The following is a 17,859-nucleotide window of genomic DNA, read 5'->3' on the forward strand; positions in this document are numbered from 1 at the left end:
AGAATAACTTTTGTTGACACTAACGGGGGCTCACCGTATAAATGGAGGGAAAAAATGTACACTTCACAACTGCAGATCCATCTTCTTTCCCTTCCCATGCTGTTTCAAAGACAGCTGCATTGCAAATAATACTTACTGCTATGCACAGACTTTTCATGGAAACCACCAAATCACACATGACTTGCTTGGTGCTGGCTTTTGTTACTGGAGCAGGTTCTTGGAGAGAGGTTCACTAATGATCTAAATAATTTGGAGTCAATTTGGGCCCATTTCATATCATAGGCTTGCAGCATTGCATGATTTTGAGGCAAAAACCAGGTGATGCTTGCGTGTTTGGATTGAACTTTGCTTTGAATTTTTACATCCTTTCAAACCTGAAGCTCAAAGGGAAGCTCTCGGTGCAAACCCTACATGGAATGAAACAGAAGGAAAAGTTTGTACAAGTTTCAGACTTGGCTTGCTAAATTAAAGTGTTCAATCCTCCATTTGGGCTCTCAAATTAACACTTAAACACCCTGAGGACTACGGATTTTTGCTTCAAGATCCAGAACTTGGTACCACAGTTCAAATTACTTCTCATGGGGGTAGGTAAATAACAAATGATGGTTTCGACCATCACATTTTGGATTCTTTCAGTTTAACTTTGGTGACACATTTAAATTTTGCAACATCACATTTTTTTTCTAAAACCAGTGGGGATATTTCCCTTTAAAGCAAACAAACAAACATTGAAAATAGTTGTTTTCCCAGAAGTGCATGAAACCCAAAAATAGCAGTATTAAGACCCTGAAGGTGAAAACAACTATGAACAAAAGAGAGACACATTCTTCTTGATTGCCCTTGTCCACCTGGAGAGAAATGCAAAGAGTAAAAAGGAACATAAATAGTTAAAGAAGAAACTTGCTAGCTTGTGACATGTGGGGCAATGTGTTCAAATCAGGGGCCTAAAGTTGGGCTCCTAGATTTATGCTTAGGCAGCTAAATCAACGTAGCCTGATTTTTTTAGAGACCCTGAATACCACACTCCCACTGAAGTCAGTGGGAGCTGCAAGTGCTTAACCCCTGGGAATTTTGGTTGTCTCAATATAGATTTAGAAGCCCCAACTTTAGCCCCCAGGGTTTGAAAACTCTTGCCAAGATTATTAAGTTGACAATGTACCTTTAAAGCACAGTGCATTGTCAGAGCATAACAATCCCTCGCTGCAACACAAACATTGCGATCCGCAGAGAAAAAACACACGAGCCCAAAGGGCTGCTCTAGTGACCATATTGCCATGGCCCAACATCATTCATTTCTAAAACTCAAGCAGAGATGCTCTCTGTCATTTTCATCACAGCGGAGAGGGGGCTGCTTCTGTGGATTGCAAGCCGCTGGCCGTGTCCTTCCAGATGCACAGTGGGCCGGAGTCTCTTCTCTCCCTCCTTTCCCTGTCCCAAGTTCTTTCCCCGATAAGGATTTGGAAACATCTTTTCATTTGGTGCCTCTTCTGTTGGGCGCTAGCGAGAGGACAGGTCACCCAGGACAAAGGGATAGTCTGGGATCATCACTCCACAGACTGTAGCTGAACTGGAGCCAGTTGTATCTGTTTTGGTTCTGCCCCCGTTTATTCTGAATTGCCAGTGGCCTGGTGCTGGAGCATTCAGAGGGGATCTACCCACTTTGGTGTTGGTTGCATTAGTCCCTTTTGCCAGAAAAAATTCCAGGGGGCCCTGTGCTGAAGAATGGAGAATAATTATTTAATCCCAGTACCCTGATTTTATGCTCCAACTCCTTTTAGTCTAAACTTTGAACTGGCTTAAGTGAAGTACTAGCATCCTCACCTGTGCAGCTACTCAGCACCGGGTAGGATCCAGCTCCTCATATTGGCCTGGGTTTGCTGTGTATTAGCTCAGCGGTTTAAATTACCCCAGCGCTGTTGCAGCATATCTGACTGCAGCTCTCCATTATTTATAGCCCTCTATTGGCAAACTCTTTTTCATTGCTGTCGTCCAAGTTTGTTGGTAGGTTCCATAACAACGGGGATGTTAGCACTGGTGGCTGCAGTACCCTGGTATTAATTGATCTCGACCCTTTATTCCCTGCCCTGTCTCTAGTTTCCAACCCAGTGGGCCAATGTTGCAGTCACATGCTATGTCTCCTGATTTTGAACAGTAGGCTCCAATGGGGAACTTCGCCTAAACGGCTGCAGGAAGAAAACAGTGTGTGTGTGTGTGTGTCAGAGTCTTAAGGAGTCTAACACACAAAATGTCCTGTTCTAGAAATAGCCCAGCCAGTTACTCAGAATGCAAAGAAAACATGTTTGTGTAACGCAGCGTGTGACGTTACATCTTGTGGCATGAAAAATATCCTTGCCATCCATTCAAAGCCCTTGGAGCTCAGCAGTGGCTGTTTATTTAGCCTTGTCTCTTTCCGTTGCCCCACCTCTGCTTCTAGAGCATTATCTTTCTCAATCCCCACCCCCTCCCTATTCTTCCAAGGCCCTGTGCCGCCTCCCCTCTTATTCAACAGCCTAGAATGCCAGCATTGGGAAGCTAATGATAGGGATATGATTTTAATCCTCATTGAAAGGCATTCCGGACAAAGTTAAAAGGAAACTATCAAGTAGATTTAGGCCCAAAACCTTACGCTTTATTAAAACAAATAAATGCAAATATGATCAGAAACATTTTCGTGATTTAAATTTCTCATCAGTCAAGGCCATTGTTTTATTCATCCCCTTAGCTTTTCATTCCCAACAGCATTGGGGGTGAAGTGGAGGTGGGGCAGGTAGATTAGGAGAACCAGGAGGTGAAACTGACCAGTCTTGTTTTGCTGTGAGTGAAATGGAAAAATGAAACAGTCTAAATTCTGCAAAGTAAACTGGCCTATCAGATTGCTTCAGTTTTAATCTACATGGGGCAAATGGTAACACGTGAGGGAATGTGTGAGGTTTTTAAAATATGTTTATTCACTTGACAGAGCCCCTTTTAATCTTTTCATGGCCTGGGAGAAAATTGGAAAAAAGCCATCTGATCATAGTACAATTCAAAATGCTCCGTGTAATCTCTCTGCCCAGTCCTTTTTTGTTTTCTGTGTGAGATTCCCCTCTTCTGGAACTGACCTAAGAACAGACTAGCTGCAGTGTGAACCCAGAACATAACCCCATTTCCCTCTGCCATTTGATCCAGCCGGCAGATGTCCCCAAAGGTTGATAGTGAGCTTACCATAGGAAATGTTTGCACACTTTGCAAATCTCATTGTGTCAGTCCGCTCGTCCCCATTCCAGTGCAGGAACATCATACTGTATGATGTGCCGGAACTTCTCCGTGGACCCAGAGAGCCAGAGCCCCATTCCTCTCCTGAACTCTGGTCTTCTAAATCACAGAACACTGCTGGCCCAGTGCTGAACCTGGCTCAATACCTAATGTCATCATCAAAATGAGAGGAGCACAAGAAGCAAGACAGGAGAACGCCATGTGCAATGTATTTAAATAGAAACACTAGATGACAGGCAACTGGGATTAACTCCAGCCCAATCAGGAAGCCTGCTGGGATCTTAGCCCTCGTAGGGTCCAGCTTGCGCAGACCCGTTAAGGGCAGACTCAGTAGGACTGGAGGGAATGATGAGAATACTTCTGAAGAATAAGCCTGAGGAAATGACACATGCAGATAAGTGAGCACAGTTGGAACAGGTAGCGATGGATCTGAATTACTGAAATGGCAAGCAAATAATGACTGGAAATGCGTATGTGACTTGAGGACCTGGCAAGAAGGCAGGCAAGGCTGGAGCATAATCAGGCGAGATGGTGGCTGCAAACTGTAGGATTCCCTACAGAAGAGGCAGTTTTCTATAAGTACCTGAGTGCCAAAGTTCTTCCCCTGCAGTGTTTGCTGAATGAGCATTTTCCAAGGGCAGCTTTTTGGACATGGTCTCAAGGAAGTAGCAGGGTCTGAGGCGTCACAAACTCTCAGTTTGTGTTAATTGAACATCTGGGACAAAATCCATCCCCGGTATAAGCCCAGCGAAGCCAAGAGAGTTACACTAGCAGCCTAGCAGTTATGTATCTGTGATCAGCATCTGTGCTTCGTTGCCTTTGCTCCATTTTGTACTCAGCTTGTTAAACTCCCCTATAGTTCTTTCTGTTCCTTAACTCTTCCCAGACTCATTCCACTGTCTCTTCAGCCTTTTCTAGCTTCCCTCGGCTTCTTTTTCATCTCTCTCTCATTCTAGTCCTAACCATGCTTCACCATGCTTTCACACTTGCCCTCCTATGTGCCTACTTATCATCTCAGTCTAAGGTTCCCTTTTATAGCTTCAACCCACTTCTTAATAACTCAGCTCTGGCAACAACCTTTCCTGGCTCTAAAGATCACTAACATCATACAGTTATGGGAGGGCCAGAAAAATCTTGTAGACTAACAATGCAAATTTCCTGCAAGCAAAATTCTATAAAGCCACCTGCCCAGCAAATGCTGCGATTCCATCACATGCTTTGCAAACGCAGCAGAGAGGAATAAATACCCTAAAGCTGCAGCGGGTGCATTCACTATGAAATTCCTGCAGCTCTTGGGGTTTAGCCCAGGTGCGTCATGAGTTGCTGATGGGGGCTGGTCTTTCCTTAGGTGATGAGACACGAAAACTCCAGCATTCTGGAACTGGATGGAAAGGAGGTCTCTGTATTCACTCCTTCAAAGCCCAGGGAGAAGTGGCTGCGCAAGAGGACGCATGTTAAGCTAAGGGTAATAGTGTTTCTATTATGTCTCCCCAAAGGAAACTACTGTTAAACATGATTTAGCTGGATTTGGGCCTGTAATAAGAACAGTTTTAAAGTTAACCAATATGGGTACAACTCTGTTACTGCCCATGGACTGCACAATTACACGGGGCTGGAGAGGTTGCATTGCAGTAATCGGCTGTGTCAGTGAGATATCCCAGTTATAGATTTCTGGAAGAGAGAGACACTCTCTGCCACAAGGTCTCCTCCATATAAAATACTGAGTGTTGGCTATAGGTCAAGAAAGGAGACGGAATTGTGTCAAAGTCTGGTGTCCTGAATTGTCTTTACAGTAACTGTCATTCCCTGGAGTTCCTGAATCCAGAGGATGAGAAGCTTTTCTGATTCCATGAGCGGGAAGTTTGTTTAGCCAGTAATAATGTCAGCAGACTCCTGATGACAGTCATTTTGCCTCCTGATTTGAAGGTGCAACATACAGAATTTTGCACCACAAGGGATCGGATTTTCAAGGTGTTCTGTGTCCCTCACTATACAGTATTTGTGCCCCAAGGATCCGGAGTAGTATTACTAGCCAGTGACAGTATCATTGTGTGAGATCATGGCATATGCATGTATAAAGGTCCAGAAAGGACAACCATCATTTTTGCAGACTCAAATTTTGCCTGTTAGGAGTGGCAGCAGGGAAACCAAGTAGAGGCCCCTTCTCAAATAATGCTCAGGATCAATTAACTGTAGGTGCAAATTCTACCATTTACATGACTAGGTAATTAACTGCACCCAGACATCAGCTCCTTGGCCAAATACATTAGGATCCACGCCCACAATTGATGGTGGGTGCAAATCATGTGGCCATAAATTACTATAGCTAAAACGGAGACCAAGTGCAGAAGGCCCTTTAAAAGTCTTGTCCTAAATGTACAATACTTCTTTTTCCTTAAAAATGTGTGTTGTTTAATATAGATATATAATAGTGATGGGGGACAGAGGATGTCACAAGAAGAAAATTACTCCTCCAAAAACTCCTGTTTGTCCATGTGTTTGGCATTATTATCACTATAGCAACTTTGCATTAGCCATGAGGTTCTGCTGGGAATCTAACTAGGTTTATTCTGTTTTTCCCTTGACGTCTGCAGAATGTCACAGCCAACCACAGAATCAATGATGCCATCGCTAATGAAGACGGACCCCAGACCTTAACAGGAAGGTTTATGTATGGGCCGTTAGACATGGTCACGCTCACTGGGGAAAAGGTACATTTGCCTTAGGTGTGCATTGCCCATAAATAGCAAAAGACCTAGGCAGTAGTAGTTGCTGGCCAATGTTCCTTTTGTATCTGTAAATGTTAAAAGAGAGAACTGTCCAGTTACCTGCACAATCAAGCACCTTTTCCTGTGTCCACTAAGAGCCCCCTTTGCCCAGCCTATCTATTGCATTACACTTGAGAGAGATTTGAGGACGCCATGTTCAGACCCAGATTAGGATCCTGTCTAGTATCAAAGTTATTTAATACTTCCTTAGTCCTGAACCTCCTTTGCCTCCCAGGTGGACATTCACATCATGACCCAGCCGCCATCTGGAGAGTGGATTTACTTTGACACCGAAATCAGCAACAGCAGTGGCCGGATTTCCTACGTTATCCCTGAGAACAAGCGTCTGGGGATTGGCGTATATCCCATCAAGATGGTGGTCAGGTGCTGAGCTTTAAGCTCATTTGGCTTAGCCCCCAGTTTGACAGGACTCTCTGAAAAAGACTGTAGACACTTCTCAGTTATTCTGATTGCATGATAGAAAATCATAGAAAATAAATGTTAACTGGTCAAGTGCAATTCTACCTGAAAAGTGACTGTGTTTAAAAAGTGGCTTGTTCTTATCAAACGCTCTTCTCCCTATTGTATCATCAGAGTCTGATCTGCTGACTTGATGGACAAAACAATTTTACTCGTTACCCTGCAGCACCAGCGATGGGACAAAGAGCTGTATTCTGTTCTGCCTCCTGCATCATCAACAGCATTGTTAACTGAGTTCCAATGGCTGGGCCAGACTTTTCCTCCTTTTCCAGATGTGCAACTTCATTGTCTTCAGTGGAACTGCATAGCTGAGCGCACCTTGAAGACTGTAAACTTGCACTTGCCCAGGTTCCCCTTAGGGCAGAGCCTTTGTTATTAGTGATGATGCACAATGCAGAAAGTCTCTAGCTTGACTTTTGGCTTTCAGAGCAGGCAGCGCCAAAAAGCATCTTGTCATTGGTGAACTGAACAAATCTGCTCTAGAGGCATTGAAACATACTGAAGCTGGGGCCCCCCACAACGCTAGTCCAAGTCACTGTAATTATATTCATCTTACGTATGGGCATTTTCTGTGGGGCTTCTCGCTGTAGTATCATTAATGACTTTGCGGCAGATTTTTAAAGATATTTAATAGACACCTGGTGGGATTTTCATAAGTACCCAACTACCATTGAGGAAAGGCCCTGCACTGCCTCTCAGTGGGGGTTAGGTGCTTTTGAAACTCCCACTCGGCAGCGATCTGCAAATTTAGGTGCCTAAATACCTTTAAAAAATCTGTCCCTTTATCCTTGCAATAACACTGCCAGGCAGGAAATCATTAGCATCATCCATTTGACACATGGGTAACTGAGGCACAGAAAGATGATTTGCCAAGTCAGGAACAGAAGCCGTATCTCCTGAGTCTTATTCCAGCGCCTTACCCACAAGGCCTTCCTTCCTCTCTGAGTACATACCTATCAGATCAGTGGATAGTCTTCTCCACCATTTGTGCTGAGATACAGACACAACAGGCCATATCTGCAGCTGGTATAAATCGGAGTAACTCTGAAATCAGTGGATCTGTGTTGATTTACATCAGCTGAGATGATCTAACCCTTAAGACACAGGAGGGGGTGTAGGGCCTTAGCAGAATTGTGTGTGTGAAGTGATGGCAGGATCTGTCCCTTAATTTTCTGTATTCCCTGGTCGTTTACTGTATGCTTGCTGAATTGGTATTGCAAATGGGCATTGTAGCTTTAATCTCTCAGCCAGGTTTGTCCACTGTTTTTAACCCCCTATTTCTTTCCTTGTAGGGGTGACCACACATATGCAGATAGCTATATCACCGTTCTACCTAAGGGGACGGAATTTGTGGTCTTCAGCATTGATGGTTCCTTTGCAGCCAGCGTGTCTATAATGGGTAGTGACCCCAAAGTCAGAGCTGGCGCAGTTGATGTTGTAAGGTCAGTGGCTGGGGGAAATGCTTTCGTATTAAATGAATATTTTAATCCTACCTCAAATATAGGTCCATAATACGCTGTTGTTTTTTTCCCCCACCAGGCACTGGCAAGACCTTGGCTACCTCATTATCTATGTCACAGGCCGACCTGATATGCAGAAGCAAAGGGTGGTGGCATGGTTAGCACAGCACAATTTCCCCCATGGGATAGTCTCATTCTGTGATGGGCTTGTCCATGACCCACTGCGGCACAAGGCCAACTTCCTGAAAACCCTCATTACAGACGTAAGTATGGGCTGTACTGAGATGTGAGCAAAGCGAGGGTTCATCCACTTGACCCGGCTTAGTCAAGTCCTGCTCTGCAGTGGGAGATTAACCTGCATTCATTTTATTTTTAGCCACCCCACCCCCTGTTTTTTTATTTTCTAACTCCACAAAGGTGTCTGTGCAGTTAAAATATGTTCGCTCCATTCTGCGCTGTGCTGCAATCCTTGCTGCTTCCATTACTAAATGCCTATTGCCCTAGAGGGAATCATGATTATTGTGCTTTCTCCCCACCTGCTTAGTGCATTTCTGGATGCCTGTCATATCTGCAGATAAAGGGATGCCTTATAGATAGAGGGCTGTCAAAGAGATTGTGACCTGCAGCCAACCAAAACCCAGAATTCAAGCCTGTCTCCATATTGGGCCGAATCCAAATACCCCGTTATCTGGGAAAATTTGGACTGGAATCTCCATGTTTGTGAACATTAAGATCTGGGGTTTGGGTGAGGTCCATTATATAGATGCCAAGTTCTGATCCAAAGTTCCAGTTCAGGGGCTTGGGGTGGACTCATCTTTACTTGGAGAGTTGGGCCGGATTAGCACTTGGATGACAGACCTTTAAGGAACATCCAGGCAGGATTGATGGTGGGGGATCTAATGAATGAATGCCCTCTCATGGTGCTGAGGGTGCATACCATCCTTCAGATGAAACAAAACCAATGTGCTCATTAGAAATCCTTTGGCACTTTTTGCAGGAGAAGGCTTGTTCACCTTGTTGTCATGGCCAAATGCCAGTTGAGATAGTTAATTCCTCCTGTGGTTGAATGTTAGTGAAGTCCTTTGAGATCCTTGGATGCAGGATTCTATAGAAGTGCCATATAATTTCCTTTATCTTTTGAAGACTGGCCTGCCCTGGCAGTGCTTTGCAGGGCTTAAGAAGACCTCCAGGTCTCCATCTCTCACTGCTTTGGGTTGGTGAGAATTAGAGTAGTTTAGGGTGATGCATGTAGTGATGGGAAGAAAGTGCTGGTTCAGATGATAGCAGAGCAGCTAGAGAGGGGCTTTGACAGATCAGTGAATGTCACAAGAGATGGCAGGACTTCAATCCATCCCTTGCTAAGATGTTAATGTTGTCGGGCATATCAGAACATGTGAGTTTGCCCGGCAGCAGCCAACTGATGATGATATGGCACTGCTACAGCGCCTTCCCTTGGAGGATCTCAAAGCACTTTACTGCTATCGATCACCCATCCTTCACAACACCTCTGATGTAGGTAAATATTATCCCCCTTTTACAGAGAGAATCTGAGACACAGAGCTGAGTTACCCATCACAGAGAGGATCATCTGAAAAGCCAGGCTTAGAACCCAGGAGTCCTAGTTTTCTGCTCTAACCAGGAGATCACTTTGCCTCTCTCCAACAAAGGCTGTGCATGCTCTTTGTAGCAGGTGCACAACCAAGGAAGTAAATAGGAGTTAACTTCTTGGTTTGTACTCCCTATTCTGCAAGGCCCAGAGGATCCACAACCCCATTCAAATGTTCCCCTCACAAGATCTGGCTCTCACTCAGCATGGAAATTAACCAGCAACTTTTATAGAGGCTGTTGGTGCCAAGGAGACCAGACAGTGTAATAAATGTGAAAGCAATAGAAAGGCACCAACTTTACTGCATGCAGTTAAACCCAGTCAATCCTAAAGGTTGTTAGAGAGAGTGGAGAATGAAGTACAAAATAAAACCTACTGCACAGATTCTGTTTTTAAAGACTAGCCCAGTGTACTCTTTGCCTGTGGGGACCCCCCAAGGTCATACTGCATACATTACCTGGGTGGAGAGAGAGCAGAAAAGAGCAACAAGATTGATCAGCGAGCTGGAGGAAAGATCACAAGAGCATATACTGTATCTGCAGTTTGGGTATAGGATGACTCAGAATGGGACATGCTAAATGTCTCCTGCATGAGGAGGGTGTAAATTGCAAAGAGGGAAAGGAGTTATTTAGGGATGTAACTAGGAGGAGTGGCTTCCAAGAATTAAGAATGTAAACATTTATGCTGAATACCAGAAAAACTTCCTGGCCATGAGATCTACTTGTTGTAGGAACAGCGTCCGGGGGGAAGTGGTGGAAGCTTTTTAGCTTGTGACATTTAAAACTGGACTGGGCTGAATACTAGAAAATATGTTGAGGGGATTGATTCTACACTGGCCTCTGGGATTGGAGCAGATGTCACTGTCAGGGCTTTTCAAGCTCTGATAGCAATGTGACTGCGAAGTGCCGTCTTTGGACAGATTTCCATAATGTCATATTTCAGCCTGGTAACTGATGGGCTTTTATCATGTCTTAGACCTAGGCTGTTCGAATTTCCCCTTTATTTCAGTGATAAATCAGGGCTACTTAATGGGGCCACCTTGGTGATCCCAAAGTTATCTAGCCCACTGGATCACATATGCCATTGTCAACCATAGTGAGCTCAGTGGTTTGAGCATTGGGCTGCTACACCCAGGGTTGTGAGTTCAATCCTTGAGGGGGGCCACTTAGGGAACTGGGGCAAAATCAGTACTTGGTCCTGCTAGTGAAGGCAGGGGGCTGGACTTGATGACCTTTCAGGGTCCCTTCCAGTTCTAGGAGACAGGATATCTCCATATATTATTATTATTATTATTATATAATGTCCATTATTCTAGGGTCACTGTGCCTTATTCTCCCACCACCTTGACAAAATGAAAGCCCATCATTAAATACTGAACGCAATGACTGTTGGAATCAGCCTGTAACTTGAAATCTAAGTCGAAAATGTCAAGAGTGAGCTGTCTTTGGAATCCCCTTGTTATAGAAGATGCTATATTATTATCCCTTGTTGGAAATCGACCTTTCCAGAGAGCACTAAGGGTCACAGATTTGCTACAGTGGGTCTTTGGCCAGCTTGCAGCTCTGCAGGAAGAACCAGATGGGTCCATGCAGGATAAGCACCTCCTCCTGCAGAGCCCCACCAGGTTTATTCCACCTCCACAGCTGCAAAATGATCTTCTCAAATGTCTGGCTAAATGGTAAATGAAATCTTCTGCTCTGTGGGAACAGAGCAGTAACTACTTATGGGTAGAAAAATCCAGTGCATCATGCAAGGTGATATGCATAGTTGTCTGTCTAAACCGCCTCAAAATCCAACAAAATTAGAGATGCAGTCTGGCTAACCCAGCCTCCAAGCCAGTGTTGCGTGCGGCGATCTCTCAGTGGAAGGGAATTCTTCATGTAAATAGCAACAGAGGGTTCTGTGGCACCTTATAGATTAACAGACGTATTGGAGCATAAGCTTTCGTGGGTGAATCCCCACTTCGTCAGATGCATGTAAATAGTTACGGAATATAATTGAAAAATGCTCCCTCCCTGGCTACGGTGTATATAAAAATCCTTGGAACAGAGCTGTGGAGCCTGCCACACAAAGAAAGGACATTAGGTAAACATAGCTACATTGCGCGTGTAGTTCCTAACTTCCTTCTGCCCTTGTATTCTGCAGTACAGCTAGAACAGTAATCAGCCTATAGTACAAACTCTCAGCATTGCTGTTGGTTAATTAGTACATAATCCTGCAGAGCACTGTCCAGGTGGGACTTGCAGTGCCCTCTTGACTGGATATTCCTACAATGGCTGTGTCTGAGCGGTGTCCTAGCATAAACTTGTTCCCTCTTCCCACAGCTCCACATGAGGATCCACGCCGCATACGGATCCACTAAGGATATTTCGGTCTACAGCGCCATTAGTTTGCCACCCACGCACATCTATATCGTTGGCCGACCAACCAAGAAATTACAGCACCAGTGTCAGGTAGGAATCCCGGTTATTTTGTCTGTAGAACACTAAAGCCCCTACTGGAGTCAGTGGGAGTTTAGACACCCGATAGATGGATTACTACCCGCCGATTTGGCGGGTAATCTGGACGTACCCGCTAACTTCACCAGAAGCAAGATTAGACTGTTTTGTAAAGAGAAAGTTCCCACACACCAGGATCCCTCCGCATCTCTCTGAGAGGTGTGAGGGTTCCTTGCTTTATGCATCACCACTATGGAAATAATGGAGTGAAAATACCAGTTGTTCCACTGCATTGTGTCTTGTAGTGTTATATAATTAGATTTTTTTTTTTTTAATGAAGTCGTGTCCACTTAAAAATCCCCCTTTTGTCTGAACTTGTCCCTGCTGTTATGTTGGCTGAGTAAAGCAGAAGATCAGAAGGGGGCAGTTCTCTGTAGAGTTAGTTTCCTTTGTGCATGTGACAGCACCGTATGTCCCTGTCGGTTGCCTCCTCAGTCTGCTCCCTCTGCTGTTTTTGTGGGATTTCCACAAAGCAACAGGGGAAAGAAACATTTAAGAAAGTGATTGTCAAACCGCAATTGGCAGAGGGACTTGAAGGCAGATGTGGGATCTGAACCGACTGTGACTCCATTTTTTTTTTTTTTTTTTTTGAAAGTTGTTGATTTCAAGTTGACTGTGTCCTATAAACCTCCCTGACCTATTGTTTCACAGTTCATTACTGAGGGGTACGCAGCCCACCTTGCCCAGCTGGAGTATAACCATCGCTCCCGGCCTGCCAAAAACACGACCCGGATGGCATTGAGAAAAGGCAGCTTTGGTCTCCCCAGCCAGCCAGATTTCCTGCGCAAGAGGAACCATTTGCTACGTACCATCTCCTCACAGCCCCCGGGGACGAGCGGGAATGCCAGTCACAGACCTGAACGAACGCAGAGCCAGTCGGACAGCGATAGGGAGAGAGAGCGGGAGCGTAGCCAAAGAAGCATGAGCATTGCCACTGGGTGCTGGGGCCGGAGCGCAGCCTCAAAACTGGAATCTGGCACTTTAGGTCAGAAGTAGAGCCAGCCAGGAGCCAGTGACAGTCGGCCACAGCCACCGGAGGAGAAACAGAAGGAATAAAGGACAAGGCCAGCAGTGTGAGATGGAAGGGTAAATATGGTGCTACTCTCTAACAACAACATGGTATGCTAGGAGGAAAGGCTGGTGTATTTTCCACATGGAATGTGCAGGCCTTAAAATGGCGTGTTGGGTTTGCAGAGCACTAGCCCGAAAAACCATTTGAAATTAGGGAACCAAGGGGGAAAACAAACAGTTTCCAGATCAAGACTATGCTCTCTTCTGCCTCCTTTTCTTATCCAGGTTTAGCGACTGTAAATATGTGCCTCCCTCACCTTCTTAGCCATCAATCAGATACACGTGACTGAGTGTGATCCTCAGTGCCATGGGGTGGAAGGAGAAGTCTGGTTAGACCTTTCACTTGGGTTGTTCCATTAGCCAGACTGAAAGAGACTGCTGGATACCAGTACTTTTTTGTGTGTTTTTAAACTAAGTATGTCATTTCCAAGGTGCAGAGAGGCTGAAACGAGAGGCTTCTTCTGCACTGGGTGAAGCAATCAAGTGTTTTACATGTACAGAGAGCTTAGAATTTATCCACTTTGTACCCAGGAGGATGTATATCAGCAAGGCATTAACCAAGTGTCAACTGCTGTTGGTAGGAGCCGTATGTCAGCAGATTGATACTCTAGAAAGTGGGGTCATTCGTTTTTTGGTTTTGTTTTAAACATTTTGAAAGGGGATGGAATTTAATGCATTAAGCTATTAAAAAAAACAAGGAGTTTTGTTTTAGCTGTTAAAAACATCAGCCACTTACTTTACTGTATAGTTCTCCAAGTATTACTGCTGTATATTATTTCAGAAACTAACCACCATATATTTAAGTGTCTGAAAGTACTCAACAACTAGATTACACTGCATTTCCTGTCAAAACGCAGAGTCCAAATATTTCACCACTATCCCCAACTCAGAGACATTTCTTCTTCCCAGGTCCTCTCCGATATCAGTAACAGCTTTCACGGGAATTAGACTTGTTTCTTTTAACTGTAGTTATTCAACTGTAAAACCTCATTGTTTTTGCACTGATAATTTTTAGAATGGAGACCTGTTACCATCTCATGTAGCTACACCTAATTGTTTGTAGTGCATGACAATTAAATATTACTAAGCCAGGGTGTGTGTATATATATACATGTATATTATATATATATAAATTTGTGCAGAAGTTTTTCCAACAATAAGGAGATTGTAAGGAAGTGTGCCAACTAAGTTGCACAAGCTTAAGAAAAGGCCATATCTTAATTTTCCTAGCCTCTCTTTCAGTGGATGTGTGTGAGCTGATGGTTTGGTGCGCTGCCATGACTTGAATCTCTCTCTTGCACTGAGCATGCCAGGGTCTGGGAGCACTGCAGAGGTGACATTTCCAGTCTGCAGGACAACGTGCTGGGCTGCTTGCTAGCACCCCCTACCGACCACTGCAGAAGAGGAAATTGTCAGCCACAAGGTATTCAAAGGTGAAGGACATAATTTAAGGAGGAGCAGAGAACAGTGCCTAGAACAGAGGGGTTGCCTGAAAGCCCTGCCCCCTCCCAGGTCAAACTAGCCAGGATTTCTGAATTTCCAGCCTCGGTGAAGGGTGCAGCTTCCTTCTTGCACACACCAACTGGGGTATGGGAAATATCCACACTGGGATATTTGGGGCTCCCACCTGCCTATTTCACATGAAGATTTTATATTCATAGCACATTCATTGGCTAAGTTTTATCCTGCTCTCCTCCACCACAATATACTATGTTTATATCACTTTCTACTTACAAGGATCTTATTTATAACAGATTTTTTAGACTGTCTGCTTCATTTTATTAACTGTTTCAGTACTAAGTGCAGCACTTCTGCACCGAGACACACAGCACTGTGAACACTGCTCTGCTAACCGGCTCAGAGCTGCAGTAGGCAGACATAACTCATCCAGGCATCAAAAATCTTATTTCATGACTACTGCTTAAACCTCAAGTTTCAAAACTAATTTAGAATGTGTGCTCTATCCCTACAGTGATATAAAGAGGACAATGTTTAACTACTGAGAATGTCCAGGTTGATAGAGCTTTAACAGATCCACCCACTAACACAGTGCATCTCACTTACTCTTAGCCTCATTGCAAACTACTACGCCATTCATCTTTGATAATTATCATATTACAGAACATACCTACAGATTTTTACTACTGAAAAAATTACTTCCCTTTCTGCTGACTCAGCCTAGTTACCTTGAATGTATATCCAAAGCTACTGGGTAAAAATGTGAATTGTGTCATAGCTTTTTGCTAGTTGAATATTGTACCAAACTGTTGCCATCTGACTTAGAAGCAAGCCGCAGTCCATTCTGTAAAGTAACCAAACCATGATCACAAAGCGTATTTGCAAATTTGGATATGGCCTTTACAAAGTTCAATCTTACTCTGAAAGAAGAGTCCACAAACCAAGGCATGATATGTACATTTTTTTCAAAACGCAGATGAGACGTTAACATTTTCTTGTGTGTAGATAGTGTAAAACTGAGGATAATGTAAATGTTAAAAAAACAAAAGTGGGTATATACAAAGTGAAAGTTATTTATTTTATGTAGAGAAAAAGTGTCTGGAGGGAACAGAACCTTCAGAGATTATTAATATTAAAATGTAGCTTTTTTGTTTCAGGCATTATGTACAAAGCAATTATTTTATGGACCAAGTTTAATGTAATTGTCAATGACCGCAGAAGTGCAATATTATAATCACCTCTCCATCACTCCATATTTTAAACCAATAATGATCAGTGAGACTGACAATCATAGCACCTGTGTTCTGACCCTTTGTTAAGCTTCTTGGAGTTTCCAACTTCTCCCCCATCTGTTTCCATTGTAAGAATCCATACAGAGAAAACAATGATAGTGCAGAATCTTTGTTCATCACTGCAATAATAGCCGATATGGGGCCATGTATTAACATGAAATATGTGGATAGTTTTTTTTCACCCATACAGGTACACTATAGTTCCCCATGAATCTATCGTCTCATACATCCCTGTCTTCTTCTTGTCTGTCTGAAGCGAAGATCAGTATATTACGCTGTCATTCTAAGAACAATAGCAATAGTTTAACTTTGTGTTTATAAACTGCTCTGAAATGGTCTAGGGAGTGGTGCATTTGAAACAAAATCTCTTTCCAAATGCACAAAAGAGGCTGCACTGGGATACAGTTAGGGAAAGCTGAATGTATTTTCCATTCTTATTAAAGGGGCACTGTCAGGTTAAAGACCTTATTTACCTTTGTTACAAGTAACAGTTCTGAGTTGTTTAAAACAGAAGGAATATTAAAAGTTTGTTATACTTTTCACCGTTATGCTGGTTAGTTCCTTTTTGCATTCATCAGCTTGGCCAAGGAAAACAGACTAGTTGGTTCTGGTAACTATCACTTCCTGGTTCTCATGCACTCAGCACAAAGCCGCAATGTTTATATTGCGAGGACCGGACAGAGGGATTTATTTATTGGGTTTTAAAAACCAACACCTGTTTCCACTGGAATTAAACATTCGTGGAAACATTTCTGTGGATCTGAAATATGTGGATTTTTCTAAAAAGCAGCTTTTCTGTAATCTGAACGTTGGGATAGAAACCTGACACTGTCCCTTTCCAGTCTTTCTTTTTTTTTTAAATCCAAACTGTCACTTTAATTCCTTATTTTCTTCTTTTGATAAATTATTAAAAAGGCAAAATTTTAATACCAAAAAAAAATGTGTCTAGTGTTAGAAGATACGTTAAATGAAAACCAATAGCTAACCAAAGGGTTACTAACAAACCGCTCTTCCCACAAGCAACCTGCACTTCTTGTAGTAGCCCCTGCTCTTCAGGTATCTTCACCTTTGCTGCATTTTCCTATTAGTTCTAGAAGCCTTACGTTTTTCTCCCTCTCCTTGTATGAAAACCCTGGATATTGATATCCTTGACTGTCAATTTTATATTCAATAATGTTCTATTTTATTTATAAAAAAAATCTTTTAGGGATACAGGTGGGGGGGGAACTACATCATCGCTTAATTTGACAGACACACCTGCACCCCACCAGGGAATGAGAGTTAGACCCGAGTCTGCCGCTTCCTGGTTTTCATTTTGTGTATTATGTTGTGTGTGTAAAATACTGTTAAGATCTATTTGCTTGTATGTAACAAACCATAACTACTGTACAACTTCCTTTTCCTCCTTGCTGTTAGTGCATTGTTCTAATGCCTGGGTGTGCTTTGTGTACAGTATCTTTGTACATTACACAGATTAAAGAAACGGGAAGGCTACTTTCTGTGTCTGCTTCTTTTGGTGACTTACAAACTGACAGTTAATGCATCACAAAAGCTAGGAATTGGGAACTGAAAATGATCCGGTTTAATGAAAGTGTCCAATGGGATTAGATGCCAAAGAAAAAGATGGCAAAGACGTAAATTGCTGAGCAGAAAAATTCAGGGGCTACACACATTGACACGAGGCAAATGGAAACCAAATGGAAAAGAGAGAGACAATTACAAGCACTCTGTGCTCTGAATTGCAGAAGATGTTCTACAGCTAGTGTGTGAGTGAAATGATGGGACACAGTAAGTGAATCAACGACAGCAGAGCGTGAGAGTGGAGAACAGGGAGACACCCACCAGCATGTGGGTGCTTCACTTTGAACTGGCTGCCCGTAAATGCAGCTGGGGAAATGCACTATCCGTAAAGCCTAAGTCTGGCTATCTCAGGGGCCGTCTCTCGTTCCCGCACATCGCCTGCTGTCAGTG

The 17,859-nt window shown here is 43.5% G+C and overlaps 1 protein-coding gene across 12 annotated transcripts in view; it reads left to right on the plus strand.

Moving 5' to 3' along the window:
- The window catches only part of PITPNM2 (phosphatidylinositol transfer protein membrane associated 2), a 200,216-nt gene extending 182,834 nt beyond the window's left edge, over nucleotides 1-17,382 (plus strand). For 11 of the 12 annotated variants that reach the window (XM_065568711.1, XM_008163521.4, XM_008163527.4 and 8 more), the window contains 7 exons: nucleotides 4,604-4,720; nucleotides 5,850-5,966; nucleotides 6,259-6,407; nucleotides 7,796-7,945; nucleotides 8,043-8,226; nucleotides 11,894-12,022; nucleotides 12,719-17,382. In XM_065568711.1, coding sequence (XP_065424783.1) covers nucleotides 4,604-4,720; nucleotides 5,850-5,966; nucleotides 6,259-6,407; nucleotides 7,796-7,945; nucleotides 8,043-8,226; nucleotides 11,894-12,022; nucleotides 12,719-13,063 — 1,191 coding nt within the window. In that variant the 3' untranslated portion in view covers nucleotides 13,064-17,382. The remainder of the gene's footprint in view (nucleotides 1-4,603; nucleotides 4,721-5,849; nucleotides 5,967-6,258; nucleotides 6,408-7,795; nucleotides 7,946-8,042; nucleotides 8,227-11,893; nucleotides 12,023-12,718) is intronic. The other variant, XM_065568715.1, reaches the window with a different exon arrangement.
- Nucleotides 17,383-17,859: the final 477 nt, after the last annotated feature.

The sequence above is a fragment of the Chrysemys picta genome, chromosome 15 (assembly GCF_011386835.1).
Source record: "Chrysemys picta bellii isolate R12L10 chromosome 15, ASM1138683v2, whole genome shotgun sequence".
Taxonomy (NCBI): Eukaryota; Metazoa; Chordata; order Testudines; family Emydidae; genus Chrysemys; species Chrysemys picta.